Source organism: Tachypleus tridentatus, chromosome 9 (genome assembly GCF_004210375.1).
Source record: "Tachypleus tridentatus isolate NWPU-2018 chromosome 9, ASM421037v1, whole genome shotgun sequence".
NCBI classification, from domain to species: Eukaryota; Metazoa; Arthropoda; class Merostomata; order Xiphosura; family Limulidae; genus Tachypleus; species Tachypleus tridentatus.
In genome coordinates this window covers 27,865,924-27,881,698 of record NC_134833.1, presented here as the reverse complement: position 1 = coordinate 27,881,698, position 15,775 = coordinate 27,865,924, and the positions used below count along the sequence as shown (strand labels likewise).

The following is a 15,775-nucleotide window of genomic DNA, read 5'->3' as shown; positions in this document are numbered from 1 at the left end:
TAAACTGTATTCCACTTGTAAAAGAGTTTTAGCTGTTTATAGTTCACAGCCAATAAAAAAAAAATAATTATGGGTTTGTTTCATTCAGAATTTTTCATCAAGCTACACAAACTTTAAAAATAAACACTTTTGGAACAAAATATTAGCACAAATATATGTTGGTTCTGATTATCACTGTCATAGCTCAACAATAGCTCTAGAAATGTGAAGTTCTTTTCTATAAAATCAGGCACAAAATATGGGATTTTAACTTCATGTTCCAAGTAAAACTAACAACAAGGCCACACTTAATCCCTTAAATTACAGTATTCAGATTTATCTAAGTGATTGATAGAGACAGCAGTTGTGCTGGCTACAGGAAGGCAAATGAAGTTACATTCATGATTTACAAGTAAAATTGTCCGTCTTCAGTAAAACGAAAAGTTTAAGTTAATCTATCAATTTAAATTATTTCATGGACTTTAAAGTGTTAATTATGTTGCATTCTTGGTTTTACTCAGAACTAAAGCTATCAGCTACTTATATAAGTTACATCACACTTTGAAATATAAATGATATTGTAATTAATTCCCAATAGTATCCTGTTTATGATATAAAATTTGACATCAACAGTATTCAAGTATGTTCTCTCATCATTTCAAAAGTCAATGTTTAGCTTTGCTTGCATGTGCAGCTTTTTAAACAGGAGATAGGTGAAAGCTTAGACGAAGACCACAATTTTACAATAAGATTAACTTATATTCACAGAAGCATGGAAGATTTTTCCCTCATTGTTTTAAAAAGGGCTTTTGTCCAAAGTGAAAAAGAAGAATTCTGTGGGTGAAAAAAAACCAGCAATAACATTCAGGTATATTGTAACTAATTCTTACCTTTCTAGACAAATAAACAACTTCCCTATCCTTTAAAAAATTATGGGCCTCATGCCATTATATCAACAAGTGCTTTATGTTATTTTCTTTATTTATCTATCACCAGAATATAACTTTAACCACAACGTGCACTCGAAATCGACTCAATGTATACAGTTTATTCGTTAAGTGCAAAGTTTCCTCTTTGCATCCAAGGAAACTAGTTTTCAGCTATCATGTTACAAATTACTGTGCATGGTAACATCAAAAAAGTTGAATCTTCGTAACTGTATATATAACTGATCAACTGAAGCACAACTGTTACAATTTAAAAAATCTGCTCTGTCGTTTTTTTTCTTCTTTTTTCCACAGAAAATGTTCTCCAGGTGGTGGCTAAAGTTTCACAAACATATCACTCCAATTACTACTGACAACATGTTCTGATAACAGACATTTTCAAACAATCATGTATGACAAGTGCTCCTTCAAAATAGACACCTAATATTACCCTTTAAAAGGTGAAAAAGACCTTGTAGAGGTGAAACTTGTTTTTACCGATTTGAAAAAAAATCACTTTGTGTGTGAGTGATTTCAGATTATTATAATAGTTAATGTAATATCCTTCCCCAATTGTTTGGACAAAAGCAATAAGTATTTTCACTGTAAAAATTATAATAAATTAAAATATGAATACAAATGTGGGAATATTTTTTTATTCTTAATATTTCATTAAGCCTTTCACATTTTTATATTATGTTCACATAATATATTAGGTTGTCTAGAAATTAATATTGGAATTCTCACAATGACATTTAGGAGCTGAATATTGAGAAACTTATCGTTAGTTGTTTTAATCCAATGTTTGTCACTACAAGGTGTCTTAATTGTCTGCTGTTTCAACTATACTCAGAGTAAATTTTGCAACCCCTAAGGTAGAATGGACAACTTCAAACTTGGACAAAAAGTCTTGAAGACCATAAAGGTCATGGAAAAAGACGTCATCCTCAGATGACCACATATTAAGGGAAGCAGTTGAGACAGACCCTCTCACAACAGTATGTGAGCTTGCAGAAAAGCTAGGCACAAGCAAATCAAGAATTGCCACCCACCTGAGTTCCTCATGAGCTAGCTGAAGATCAACAAAATCTGCATGATGAGACCTGTCAAGGATGATGCTCCAGAAATTGAACAAAGTGGAAATCAAAGTTCTGCCTCAATCATCTTATTCCCTAGACCTTTCCCTTACAGATTTTTCATTTTTTCAAGCACTTTGACAACTTTTGAACAATAAATGCTTCAAAACCAGGCAGCTGCAGAAGAAGCTTTCAGGGAGTTCACTGACCATAGAAACTTTGATTTCTACAGCAGGGACATAAACAGCATCATTACACGTTGGCAAAAGTGTGTTGAAGCAAATGATGCTTACTTTGATTAAAGCATGTTTTACAAGACTAATTTATCCTTTCCAAACTTTGCAGTTCAAAAACAATATTTCTGGACAACCTAATAATTATTTCTTGATCAAAAACTCATACAGTAAAATGTTGGGTATGAAAAGATACATTTTTCGATGGTTAATCACAGTTATAATTTGTACAATGCCTACAGTTCTCCAGTGCTTATCACTATAAACAAAATAAAGAAAAAGATTTTTTTCAGTTTCCACTTCAATAATTTTGTTAATGTTTTAGAGAGAAAATTTTCAAACAAAATTTGTTTAGTTAAAGTGGTTTTATTTCTGTCTCTCAAAGCTCTAAGACTATCACATGGAAAATTAATATCATAGAAATATAATAGTTGGTTTTCTAAGCATTTAGAAAAGCAGTCAATTACCTGATTTTATTCCTTTTGAGGTAGCCACTTTCCTGGCTGGTTTTATGGTCTCTGGTTGGTTAGATCCTACCTATGGAACATAACCATAATATTCATATTAGAACCTACTTTTGGAGAATTCATTACTGGTTGAAATACTGGATATTTCCTTACCTCTATTTCAAATTAGTAACAAAGTAAGTTAAAAATGCAAAAATTCCAAACAAACAGAAAACAACATTAGAAGTGCTACACATGCTATATTAATAAGAAAACTCAAATATTTTGTATTATAAAGAGGTTTGTTAATAGAACATAAAAGTAATGTTTCAACATGCAGAAGTACAACACTCAACTTTCATATTACCTGCTTGTTTCAGAGCACTCAGCCACCAATGGGGTTCACATGGTTTAAATACTGCATCGCACTGAATAACTTAGGTTGGTTTTTGCTTGTTACTACACCCAGTGTAAAGATAGCAAACACAAACAGAACATGCAGAACCATTTCTGTTCAGAATGACTACAAGCCTACTTGGAACACAATTTAATTATTAAATATTTTTGCTCCTTTTGAATGTTTCTTATTGCCTCGCACATACCTAACCAGAAGTAAATATTACAAGAGATCTCACTGCTTTATGTTCTTGTCAATGTTAAATGTGCAGCATACATTAATATAAGTATATTGTAATGCAAAACATGCATATATAGACACACAATGTATTAAATGGTACAGACTATAACCCAACAGAACTATGTGGCTACAGAAGATGGTTTGTCACAACTACGATCTTTCTAAACTACACTGTTATTACCATATTGTTGATATTATCATTCATATTTTTCCATGAATTCATGTATAGTATACAAACAATAAAGCACTTGCTTCCCTTTGTTCTAAAATATATATTTTACCTAAAACAAACTCATAGGAAACATGATTTTACTTTACACCTTAAAAGTCTAAAAAACACCCAAAGTATTTAACACATTGTTATCTCTTACATTCAAAGAAAATGAAGGTTTCGATAACTTGAGTTGTGTTAAGTGTCTCGTATTCCTGTTGCCCTGAAGCAGCTGAAATCTAACATTCTTTCTTGCTTCATATGGAAAACCACTACAAAAAACACAAATTATAAACAGCATTGATTTATTACCTTCTGAAAATTTTTTATAAAATATTAATTTATTTAATAAAACAATAAATATATTTTGTGTTTAACATTTATGTAAAATATATTCACTGTTTACTAGTTTTGTGACCAACAGTTACAATGTAAATAAATTTTATTCAGTCACATTTGAAAACCTAACATTTTATATCTACTCTTGGAAGGTAGTTAAAACTAAGACTGTTACTGGTATCTTAGCACAAAGCTACAAAATGGGCTACCTGCATTCTGTCTGCTGTGAAAAACAGAACCTCAGATTTTACCATTCTAAGTCCAGAAACATAACAGTGAACAAATACCAAGAAATTCATAGAAATAATATTATCTCATTCCATCCAGCAATCCATTTTCATCAACATATTAAGTCTTCGCCAACTGTTCATAATAAAAACTTACTAATTCTTAAGTCTTTGCAAAAATCTCTTCATTATCAAGTTAATAGTTCTTAAATCTTATTGCAGGTTTAAATAACAAGAGCTATAACTTATTTATCACAACCTTAATAGAGACTGTATTCATCAGCACTTCATAACAGGATTTTTTCATTTTATCTAATCTGAATTCACTTTGTGAAAAATGTAACAGTTAGCACTGCATATATGAATAAAAGAAATTCTTGCCTCTCACCTCTGAATATAATTTTCTGATCTTTCATGTTTATTTGCTACTGAACTAATATCTTCCATAGACTTGCTGGTATACCTCTCATCAGGTTTACTCCACTTCATTTGTGTCGTTAACCAAAACAAACAGAAATAAAGATATCACAACATTATAATAAATAAGTATCGAGATCTTATAAATCAGATTTACAACCAATTCTATCACCTCAGAACTTTACTGTTATATTCAGCTGCTAATATCTTACAATCTTTCACTACACAACTCTTCAAACTAAAATCAAGTAGAAGCAATGCTTAAACAAAGTATCTAAATGGCTTGTTTTAAAATCATTAATATTGCAAGTGCTAGAATTTATCCAACTTTTATTAATTTTCTAATCAATTTACACCAATACCATAAATTATATGATCAAAGATAGCATTTTCCACACATACAGTAAGTACCTTGCTAAACTAATCACCTCGTAAATTTTCTAGATTGTGTTGCACTCTAAGGTTACAATCACAAAGCTTTCAAATTTACACAACATACTCCAAATTGAGAAAGCTAAAATTGCTGATATATTTTAAAGTTGGCTAGGATTTCAAAGAAAATTAGAATATTCTCAATTGCATAAGTACTTAACCCCTTTGCTATGTTAACCCTAAATCAGTTTTGGTGAAACATATCAGTTTAAAAGGTGAAAAAAAAAATTAGTGTAATGGTCTCTGTCTTTATATAATTAAAGTGGTTTAACTTGACTTCAAAGTAAGCGTATCTTTTCAAGCCACAACTCACATAGTGATGCAACAAACCAACTATGTATACCAAGAAGTTTTCCAAACAAGCGAGGGATAAATTGCTAAAAAAACAGATCGAGAGATGGTAACAGGAAAATTTCAAAATTGCTGATTGTCCCTTTGAGTATGGTGAAGTCTCTCATTAAAAAGTGGAATGTGTTTCATTCCATCCAGTTATTATCCAGATCAGGGCAAGCAGACAACTGGTTAAAGATGCTAATATGAAGCCAACAGTGACTTTGAAAGATACACAAAAGTTCCCTGTATGAAACAGGAGTCAGTTTTCCTACATTGACAATATCCAGGTCCTAACACAAATCTGGCCTGTATGTACAACTAGAAGATAGTAGCCATTACTAAAATGAACCATCTTAAATCTCATATGGAGTTTCCAACAAAGCATGTAAATGATACTGCATGTATATGGAGGAAGGTTTTATAGTCAAATGAGACAAAAATTGAGTTTCTTGGTCTGGATTCAAAACATTACATCTGATGCAAGTCCAATCCAGTACATCACTCAAGTCACACTATCCCAACTGTCAAGCATGGCAGTGGCAGCATCATGTTATGGAAATGCTTCTCATCTGCAAGGACTGGAGAGCTTATCAGGGCTAAGGGGAAGATGGATAAGTGCAAAGTACAGGTAAATCCTAGAGGTAAAAACCAGCTTAAGTCAGCTAAGAATCTAAAACTGAGTCTAAAATTCACATTTAGGCAGGACAATGACCCAAAGCCACACTAAAGTAGTTTCAAAAGGAGAATGTTAATGTCTGGAATAGCACAGTCAATCCTGACTTGAATTCAAGAGAAAATTTATGGTGAGACTTGAAGATTGCAGTCCATCAACAATCCTTATGAACTTGTCAGAATTGGAGAAATTTTACAAGGAAGAATGAGTAAAAAATTACACCATCCAATTATGAAAAGCTGCTAAAGACCAATCCAAATGACTCACAACAATAACTGTTGTCGTAAGCACTTCCACCAAGTACTAACATATGGGCTAAATGCTTATGCAATTAGCAAATTTTAAATTATATATTTTCTTTGGAGGTTTTGCCAACATTGAACCTCTTTCACACACAAGTGTCAAGTTTGATCATTAGAGTTTTAAATAAAACAAGTTCACTAAAAAAACTGCTTATATTATTTGTATTTCATCAAAACATAATATTATTGGAAGGGATGAATATTTTTAGAAGGCACTGTATGAATATAAAGTTCAATTTTCAAATGTTATGCCTAATTTCATGTTAGATTTTTTTAATATAAATTCAAGCATTTTTATTTCAAACATGAAACAGGTTGTTATTTAACTTAGAATTCTTTTATTTGCAGAATATTCCAACTGGGTCGATAGTAAGCATATATATATACAAGGTTAAAATTTGGAGTTCAGTTCCCTATGGTGGACAGAGTGCAGATAGCCTATTGTGTAGCCTTGTGCTAAAAAACAAACTTATTCACTGAAGTACTTCCAATGATGTGAGGCAGTAACAAGTAACTAAAATATAAAACCAAGATAAAGAACTTACATTCTGTTATCCACCACAATGAAAAAAAAGAAAAATACATGTATACAAGGGGTAGAAAATTAGAGGTCTGACAAAAACTAAAAAACACTGTCCAGTAACTGTAATTTTATTCTAAAGGGAAATGTTTTTATCACATTAATCAAATGAGTAACAACCATCTAACACAATTAAAATTAATAATTTTAAGTATATTTCACATGCCTGTTCATAACATTTTTTCCTACTCCATTCGAAACCTACAAAACAAGAAAAATTAACTATGGAAGCAAACTTTCATAGTCACCATATTCTTGTACCTGTTCTATTCTACAGCAGAGTTTGTATTTTATATTAAACATAATTACCACAACATTACAAATTATGTCCATAGTTTGTTTCTTTGACGAATTTTGTGCAAAGCTACACAAACACTTTTGTACAAACCAAACACAATTTTGAACAGATTGATAAAAAAGAAGGAAGATAGCTAGTCAACAACACCTAACACCAACTCCTTGGACTGAATAGTAAGAGTTTGACCAACACACTCATATGCAGAAAAGGAATATATATATATACATGTGCATGATATATCAAACACACTCATAGCTGATTTTTTATAAAAACACAAAAGACTCAAGGTCCTAGTACATAGAAATATTGATGTGTATTAAAAGAAGCACATCACAGTGATAAGTAGAAATAAAAATTAACATTATTAACTTAAGTAAGAAGGAAGATGAAATCACACAAAGAATAACTGGCAAATGAAATTGAAAGACTGGTTATTTTGAAGTTAAGAGTGAAATCAACACAGATAAAAATTAACACTATTAACTTAAGTAAGAAGGAAGATGAAATCACACAAAGAATAACTGGCAAATGAAATTGAAAGACTGGTTATTTTGAAGTTAAGAGTGAAATCAACACAGATAAAAATTAACATTATTAACTTAAGTAAGAAGGAAGATGAAATCACACAAAGAATAACTGGCAAATGAAATTGAAAGACTGGTTATTTTGAAGTTAAGAGTGAAATCAACACAGATAAAATTATACATTATTAACTTAAGTAAGAAGGAAGATGAAATCACACAAAGAATAACTGGCAAATGAAATTGAAAGACTGGTTATTTTGAAGTTAAGAGTGAAATCAACACAGATAAAAATTATACATTATTAACTTAAGTAAGAAGGAAGATGAAATCACACAAAGAATAACTGGCAAATGAAATTGAAAGACTGGTTATTTTGAAGTTAAGAGTGAAATCAACACAGATAAAATTATACATTATTAACTTAAGTAAGAAGGAAGATGAAATCACACAAAGAATAACTGGCAAATGAAATTGAAAGACTGGTTATTTTGAAGTTAAGAGTGAAATCAACACAGATAAAAATTATACATTATTAACTTAAGTAAGAAGGAAGATGAAATCACACAAAGAATAACTGGCAAATGAAATTGAAAGACTGGTTATTTTGAAGTTAAGAGTGAAATCAACACAGATAAAAATTATACATTATTAACTTAAGTAAGAAGGAAGATGAAATCACACAAAGAATAACTGGCAAATGAAATGGTTATTTTGAAGTTAAGAGTGAAATCAACACAGATAAAAATTATACATTAACAAAAATGAAAAAAAACACTAACTAAAACGTCTGACTGATAGACTAAGAGAAAAACATTCACACAATAAGCAAGTCACATACTTAATGCCAGATGCCACAAACTTCGTGACCACATTTTGACAAGTCACATACTTAATGCAAGATGCCACAAACTTCGTGACCACATTTTGGCAAGTCACATACTTAATGCAAGATGCCACAAACTTGACCACATTTTGGCAAGTCACATACTTAATGCAAGATGCCACAAACTTCGTGACCACATTTTGGCAAGTCACATACTTAATGCAAGATGCCACAAACCATTGATCACATTTTGGCAAGTCACATACTTAATGCAAGATGCCACAAACTTTGTGACCACATTTTAGCAAGTCACATACTTAATGCAAGATGCCACAAACTTTGTGACCACATTTTAGCAAGTCACATACTTAATGCAAGATGCCACAAACTTCGTGACCACATTTTGGCAAGTCACATACTTAATGCAAGATGCCACAAACTTCGTGACCACATTTTGGCAAGTCACATACTTAATGCAAGATGCCACAAACTTCGTGACCACATTTTGGCAAGTCACATACTTAATGCAAGATGCCACAAACTTCGTGACCACATTTTGGCAAGTCACATACTTAATGCAAGATGCCACAAACTTCGTGACCACATTTTAGCAAGTCACATACTTAATGCAAGATGCCACAAACTGCGTGACCACATTTTAGCAAGTCACATACTTAATGCAAGATGCCACAAACTTCGTGACCACATTTTAGCAAGTCACATACTTAATGCAAGATGCCACAAACTTCGTTACCACATTTTAGCAAGTCACATACTTAATGCAAGATGCCACAAACTTCGTGAACACATTTTAATTCCTTCAAAACAAAGATTATTCTTTGTAAAAATGAAAAATCTCAAAATTCACTATTGTTTTGTAGCTGAACAATCAGAAAAATCAGATCACAAGTACCAAAAAGTATCCCTGCTCCATATGGTAGTAATAAAACAGTTTAACATATGTATGCAGTAAAGCAGAACATAACACAATTCTCCCATGGAACAGACACACAACTTCAATTGGATTTAACAGTTTTGATTTATATGTTTAACAGACATTTGGAAATATGAAAGATGTTCCACAAAAGAGCAACATATGTGGTATTTGTATAACACAAGCATACTATAAATATGTTAATTTCTGAATAATGTGGCACAATATAGTATACCTTTCTTGGAGTACAAGAAAGTTTCTGTATCACCACACAATGACTTTATTCTGAAAAACATCATTACAACATAACACTTCTCTTATCCTGAAATATGCACTACAAGCACCATAATGTTCCAGTACTAATCTTATCTTAAAATTACATAGTCTCTAGTTTCCTGTAATGAAGTATGACCACACTAATTAGGAACTTAACTTCTCTTGAAAAATGTCAGAACTGCAAAAATTACCTGTTCTTTCACAAGATCCTGTAGACTTAAGCTTTTCTTTGGTTGTGAATGAGTCTTTCTTTTGTACATGCTGCTGTCAGCAGGCCTTACTACATCAGCTCCTTCATCTTAAATCAAAATAATTAGCATTCAGAATATCAGTTTTTAACTATAAAAATACACATTTACAAAAAATGTTTGATATTCTATTAATAATAAAAATTGTTCTTAAATTCCAAAGTTACAATTTCTTCCCATATTATTTAATTTGTTCATAATTTTATTTGCTAAAAGAACTATAAAAGATAACATTTTTAAAAATTCATATAACCATACATAAATTATAATTATATAACTTAATACAATGAAGTTAAATACCATCTGGGTCAACTGTATGTCAAAGACATTTTTTTCATTGGTACATATATTCCTATACCTACATGCAGATGAAAATTAACATTAAAATTCAATATGTCAAATATAGAATATTAATATTTCATAGTATAAAACTGTAGAAATGAAGTTAAAATAATATTTCATATTTCAATTTTGAAATCTGAGGTGAGCACTCAAACCCTAGGGGTGCAAAAAAATTTGTGACAGGTTACGTATAACAAAGAAATATAAGGATACCCGATTTTGCTGACTGTGGCCATGTAGCTGACTTGGGTAGAGAATCTTTGAAATGATGGTACATGTGATGTGTGAATGTTCCAGTATAATGGGATGAAGTCTTGTTGTGGTTTTTGTTTACTTTACTTTTTATAGCCATTTTTCTTTCGCCCTCTTCACTACGAATTCCTATATTCGCAAAGTCTGGATCTAAAACCTGCTCAGGAGAAAACACTGGTGGTTCTATAGGTGAAGCTGGTGTAAATGATGAACTTTCTTTCTGAAAAGATATGATAAATCTTACCTTAAATAATAAAAAAGTACAAATACTTATCAGTATAGTGACACCTCAGAGGATATCTAGAATATAAACATTTCAAAACAGTCTTTAAAAATTTAAATGACAATACAACAATTTTTACCAAACACATTAATGTTACTGATTAAATTGGGAATTATTTTCACAGGTTTTCTTTAAATTAATTTAAAATGTTTGTCACTTTATTAAAACTTATTAAAGTCTTCTAATTTCAACCATTTCTACTTCTTTTGAAAGTTTGATCAAAAAGTCTCCCATTCACCATATGCCACATAAAGAAAACTAGTAAAGTTGTAACCATGTACAACACTTCAACTAATTAAACTGGATGCAAGCTGTTCAAAGTAAATGTAAGCACAACATACAACTGCTTGCTGAGTTAAAAAAAAACAGCAGTCGATTTGATCAAAATGAGTTGTTGTGCACAATTACTGATCTTAAGAACAATCAAATATATTCAATTCAAAAGAAGTAAACCAACAATTTCTTAAAACTGAAGTATTTCTATCTAGCATACAGTACTAAGAAATACAATACTTACCTGTTTTAGATGTGGTTTACTGGTACTACTACTAGTGTTCTCACTGCACAGGACCTTTGGTACTGTCTGACAAACATCTTTATCATCATGTCTGCTACTGCCAATTACATTATCCTTGTCCGCTGGACCACTAAGCTCTGGTGGACCACTTTTCTCTTGTGTGTTTTCAACTAACTGATTCTTCTGCACATATTTACACAAGGGACAGATGTTTTCTACTGTGTAAGCTAAGTCTTTCATCATGATCACTCCATGCTCTTTACATGTAGATGTTTCATATTCGTTACTATCTTTTCTGTCCACTATTTCATTATCTGTGTGCCAATTATAACATTACCATATTACCTTAGATATCAATCCAATATTAATCTGGAACAAACTCTTAACTGGATACACTGGCTTTGCAAAAAAATCTTTCAATTTGTAGAGAAACTATATCAGCAATATCTTAAATATCACCACTTGTTTCACGTTCTATATCCCTAATTTTTTTTGTTAACTATGAAAGACTATAAAGATAAACACTTCTGCACAGTTATAACACAATATTATTCTATATTTCCTATTAAACATATCACGTATGTCTCTATCACAAACATCATCCTATCATCATCTAAATGTCAATTACAAGTATCTAAAAACCACCAGAAATCAACAACTACTAATGTTTTATACCAAACTTTGTCAAGCTTCTCATACTATTTTTTGACATTACTCGCAGTTTCTTGAAACTGTTATTACAACTGTCATTTAATTGGTTGAGAAGTGTTTCAACAAATATAGTTTACTTTCAGTGATAACAGTAATATACAATACTTTTCACAAAATAATGAATGCATGCTAAGACACCTTCCTATCTAAACACAAAGGGAACATTTTTTTATTTTGCAAAGAGAAACAATTCAAATTTCTCCTGGCAGTGATAGATAGGGTTCTGTGGAGTAGAATTCATAACAGTCAATCAGTATGAAAAGTGGACATATTAAATGAAATACTAATGTCTTTGTAACACTATCAATAGCATTTGAAGTGTCAATTCATGTAATTTCTGCAACACATGCTATCTCTAGAAATTAATGTAACATAAGATAACAACATTGTACGTAGTTTGAACAAGTAAGTTATGTTGTATATGATACTAAAACCACATCAGTTAGTTATAATCCATGAAGTGTTTACCTTGTCTGATGGAGTGTAGAGTCTTTAGATACTGGTCATCTCCAAGGGCAATGGCTTCTTCTGTGTCTAAGCTGTCACTGTCCCCAGCTTCATAACCAGTTCTACAACAAATTAACTATATTATAAAATTATGGAAGTTTAAAGTCTGTGTACTCTAACAAGATGTGGAAATGATTTTTCACTGCAAACCATCTACAAACAATCACAAATTATACACTTCAATAACTTTATTTACAATAAACTATTCACCTCTAAAGTAGTGCTCCTACACAATTACAATATGACTAACTTGGGCACAAGTAATAAACAAAAATTGAAACAACTGAATATGATTTAGTGATGGCAATGCTGAAAAGCACAGAAACAAGGTGGAGATGAATACACAGACTATACAATAATCACCACATAAATAAACAAACAGCTTCAAGAACTTTCATCTATAATTAAATGTTAAATTCCTTTGTTAACATTAATTCAGGTTTCAATAAGAGCATTTAAACTAAATTACTGACTAAAAAAGGCTTGCTCCCTTTATCATTCTGTTGAGAATGCTTTCAGACTTCTTTTTTGGAAATGCTCAACAACATACATCATCACTTAGCAACATGTTAAATGCTCTTGTTTTATATTAGCCTTTTACGGTTAGTGATTTCTCTGAAGCTTTGGTAATAAAACAGCAAAATAGTTTAATTCAGAAGTTTCATAATATTAAGTTGTGATCAAAATCAAAATAAAATTTACCAAGAAGTGTTTTAGATAAAGGCATATTACATTTATATATTAGGCCTAATGCCTATATTTAAACTTAAAATAGGCCTACTGTTACAAACATTTTAGTCAATGTTTATAAAGTTTTAAGTAGTGAATGAATATTAATCAATAAATATTCTTTTGGTATTTTAACACATACATTACATACTTGGATTTAAAATATAAAGAAAAATAAATATTTATTACTATCAAATATCTTTTGTACAGTCAAAATAGTTCAAAATTTGTGTCAAAATGCCCACACCATGTTTTCTACTTCCTCACCCAGAATAAAGTGAAAAGCCTCAATAGTGCTATGTAAGTCTCTTTCAGAGTGCACATGTACTTGCATTCACAATAACATTTCATTTTCCTGTGTAGGTTTTGCACTAGGGTGCATTTTGATCAGACAAATAGAAAGAAAATAAGAAATTTACTTTATTTTAAAATGGAGAATGAAACTGATGCATAACAAACAGTCAATTACTAGAAACAATTATTTCCTGCACAAAAACATGACAAAAAAAGCTGGAATTAAAAGCTAACAGATTATGAAACAAAAACAGAGAAAAGAAAGAACGACAACAAAAAGCTAACAGTCAAAGATTTGCTGATAGAATAGAAAATGAAAGTAAAGGAAGCTCAAGAAAGATGGCAGCTGAATGCAGAAAGTCAGAGACAAGTATGAGAAAGTCCAGATTAGAGCGATTTAGAGAGGTTTGGTTGGTTGATTTGGTGTTTTATGGCACAAACCAGCTAGGCTATCTGTGCTAAACATCCAGTAAAAAGTTAAAATTAATTTAGTAAAATTCATAAAAGGAAATTAAGGTAAAACAAAACAAAATTTAAAAAAAACATAAATAGCATAAAACCAATGTTTACATCTAGTATACAATATTAAAAGAAAAATTAAAGTAATACAAGGTGTAAAGGACTTTCTGTAGCATAATTGTAATCATCATAACTCCCCAGGAAGACTAACAGATAAGTACAAAAACAACCATCTGTCACCTGAATTTGGCCTTTCCAGTCCTGGTTTTGAGTTATTTGACGTAATGGCCATTTTCTAATTTCAAATCAAACTAAATGGACTGTGACTCTTAAAAGGGAATCACATTAAAAAAAGGTCTAATGTATAAATTAAAAATCTTAAATGGCATTAAAAAGATTAATGGCCTTTAAAAAACTAAAAACATTTCCAAGGTAGACAGTGTCACCATCACCAATAAAACTGTCTAACGTTATGGACAAACCTTGGGACAGAACATGTTTAAAATGTTGCTGTCACTGAGAGTCATAATGACAGCAAAAAAATAATATGTAACTTATTGTGACCTGAGTGTTACACAGATTGCACATTGGTGCATCAGTTCCAAATAAAAGAAAACAATGAGTTAAAAAACTGTGACCAATGTGTGGTCTAGTTAGAACAACTTCCTCTTTCCAATCCTTATGGAAGCAAGATGACCAAAGTCCAATATAGGGTTTTATTTGAAAAAAATTAATTTTCGCATTGCTCACTCCAAGTCGACTGCCAGCTGGTATGGAGCCAAACCTTAAATACATTACCATAGTCCACATATGGAATAGGCACAACAGTGACAGTGCCATAGCAGTTAAATTTAGCTGCAATGTTGGCAAGCTCGTTCCTGTAAATACCAACATGGCCTGTTATCCAGAAAAACTGGATAGAAGTAGGTGTTAAAGAGAAATGGGCCAGTCAGCTTTGAATATCGGTGAGAACAGGGTGTGAACTAACACGAAGCAATTCCAAGGCCAGTAGAGAACAAAGCGAGTCAGTATAAATAGTGCAGTTTGAGTACTGCTTAGCTTCTATGTGACTCAGGGCAAGAGAAATAGCATACAGTTCAGCAGTGAATACAGAAGCTGAAGAGGGGATTCTGCATGCAACCACTGAATCACAACAAACCATGGCACAGCCCACACAGTCACATGATTTCAAACCATCTGTATAAATAGGAATGGAAGGATGGTTTGAAAGATGTTCAGCAAATAACAGAGAGTATTTCCAATCAGGAGTGTCTGCTTTTCTCAGATTACTTAAAGATATGTCACATTTGGGGACTGTAAGAAGCCATGGTGGTATGGACTGACCAGTGGATACAGCAACATCATCCAAGGAGAGACCCAATTTATCCAACTGCGCCTGGATACGAAGGCCAAAGGAAGCAATGGCAGATCGTCTGTTCTGAAAAAGTATGGCCCACTGAGGAAGGAAAACACAACCCCAGGTGGTATGCTTTGGTAAGGAACAAAGTTTTGAAGCATACAGTAAAGACAGTTGCAAACAGCAGAGGTTCATGAGACTATGTATAAGCTCTGAACTAGGGAAGTGCAGAATGTCCCAGTGCAGAGCCAAAGTCCTTGATGATGAATGGGGTCCAGCATCTTTAAGACCAAGGTTCTGGCAGAGCCATAGACCAGTGATCCATAGTCAAGTTTCGATCAAATAAGAGCACGATATATCTTGAGCACAGAACATTGATCTTCTCCCCAAGTGGTGGAAGAGAGAACACG

At 31.9% G+C, this 15,775-nt stretch overlaps 1 protein-coding gene across 13 annotated transcripts in view; it reads right to left on the bottom strand.

Moving 5' to 3' along the window:
- The window catches only part of LOC143224926 (centrosomal protein of 95 kDa-like), a 51,529-nt gene that overhangs the window by 19,622 nt on the left and 16,132 nt on the right, over nucleotides 1–15,775 (bottom strand). For all 13 annotated transcript variants that reach the window (XM_076453417.1, XM_076453418.1, XM_076453406.1 and 10 more), the window contains 7 exons: nucleotides 12,488–12,588; nucleotides 11,309–11,622; nucleotides 10,470–10,728; nucleotides 9,858–9,964; nucleotides 4,463–4,557; nucleotides 3,669–3,780; nucleotides 2,682–2,751 (listed from right to left, as the gene is read on the bottom strand). In XM_076453417.1, coding sequence (XP_076309532.1) covers nucleotides 2,682–2,751; nucleotides 3,669–3,780; nucleotides 4,463–4,557; nucleotides 9,858–9,964; nucleotides 10,470–10,728; nucleotides 11,309–11,622; nucleotides 12,488–12,588 — 1,058 coding nt within the window. The remainder of the gene's footprint in view (nucleotides 1–2,681; nucleotides 2,752–3,668; nucleotides 3,781–4,462; nucleotides 4,558–9,857; nucleotides 9,965–10,469; nucleotides 10,729–11,308; nucleotides 11,623–12,487; nucleotides 12,589–15,775) is intronic.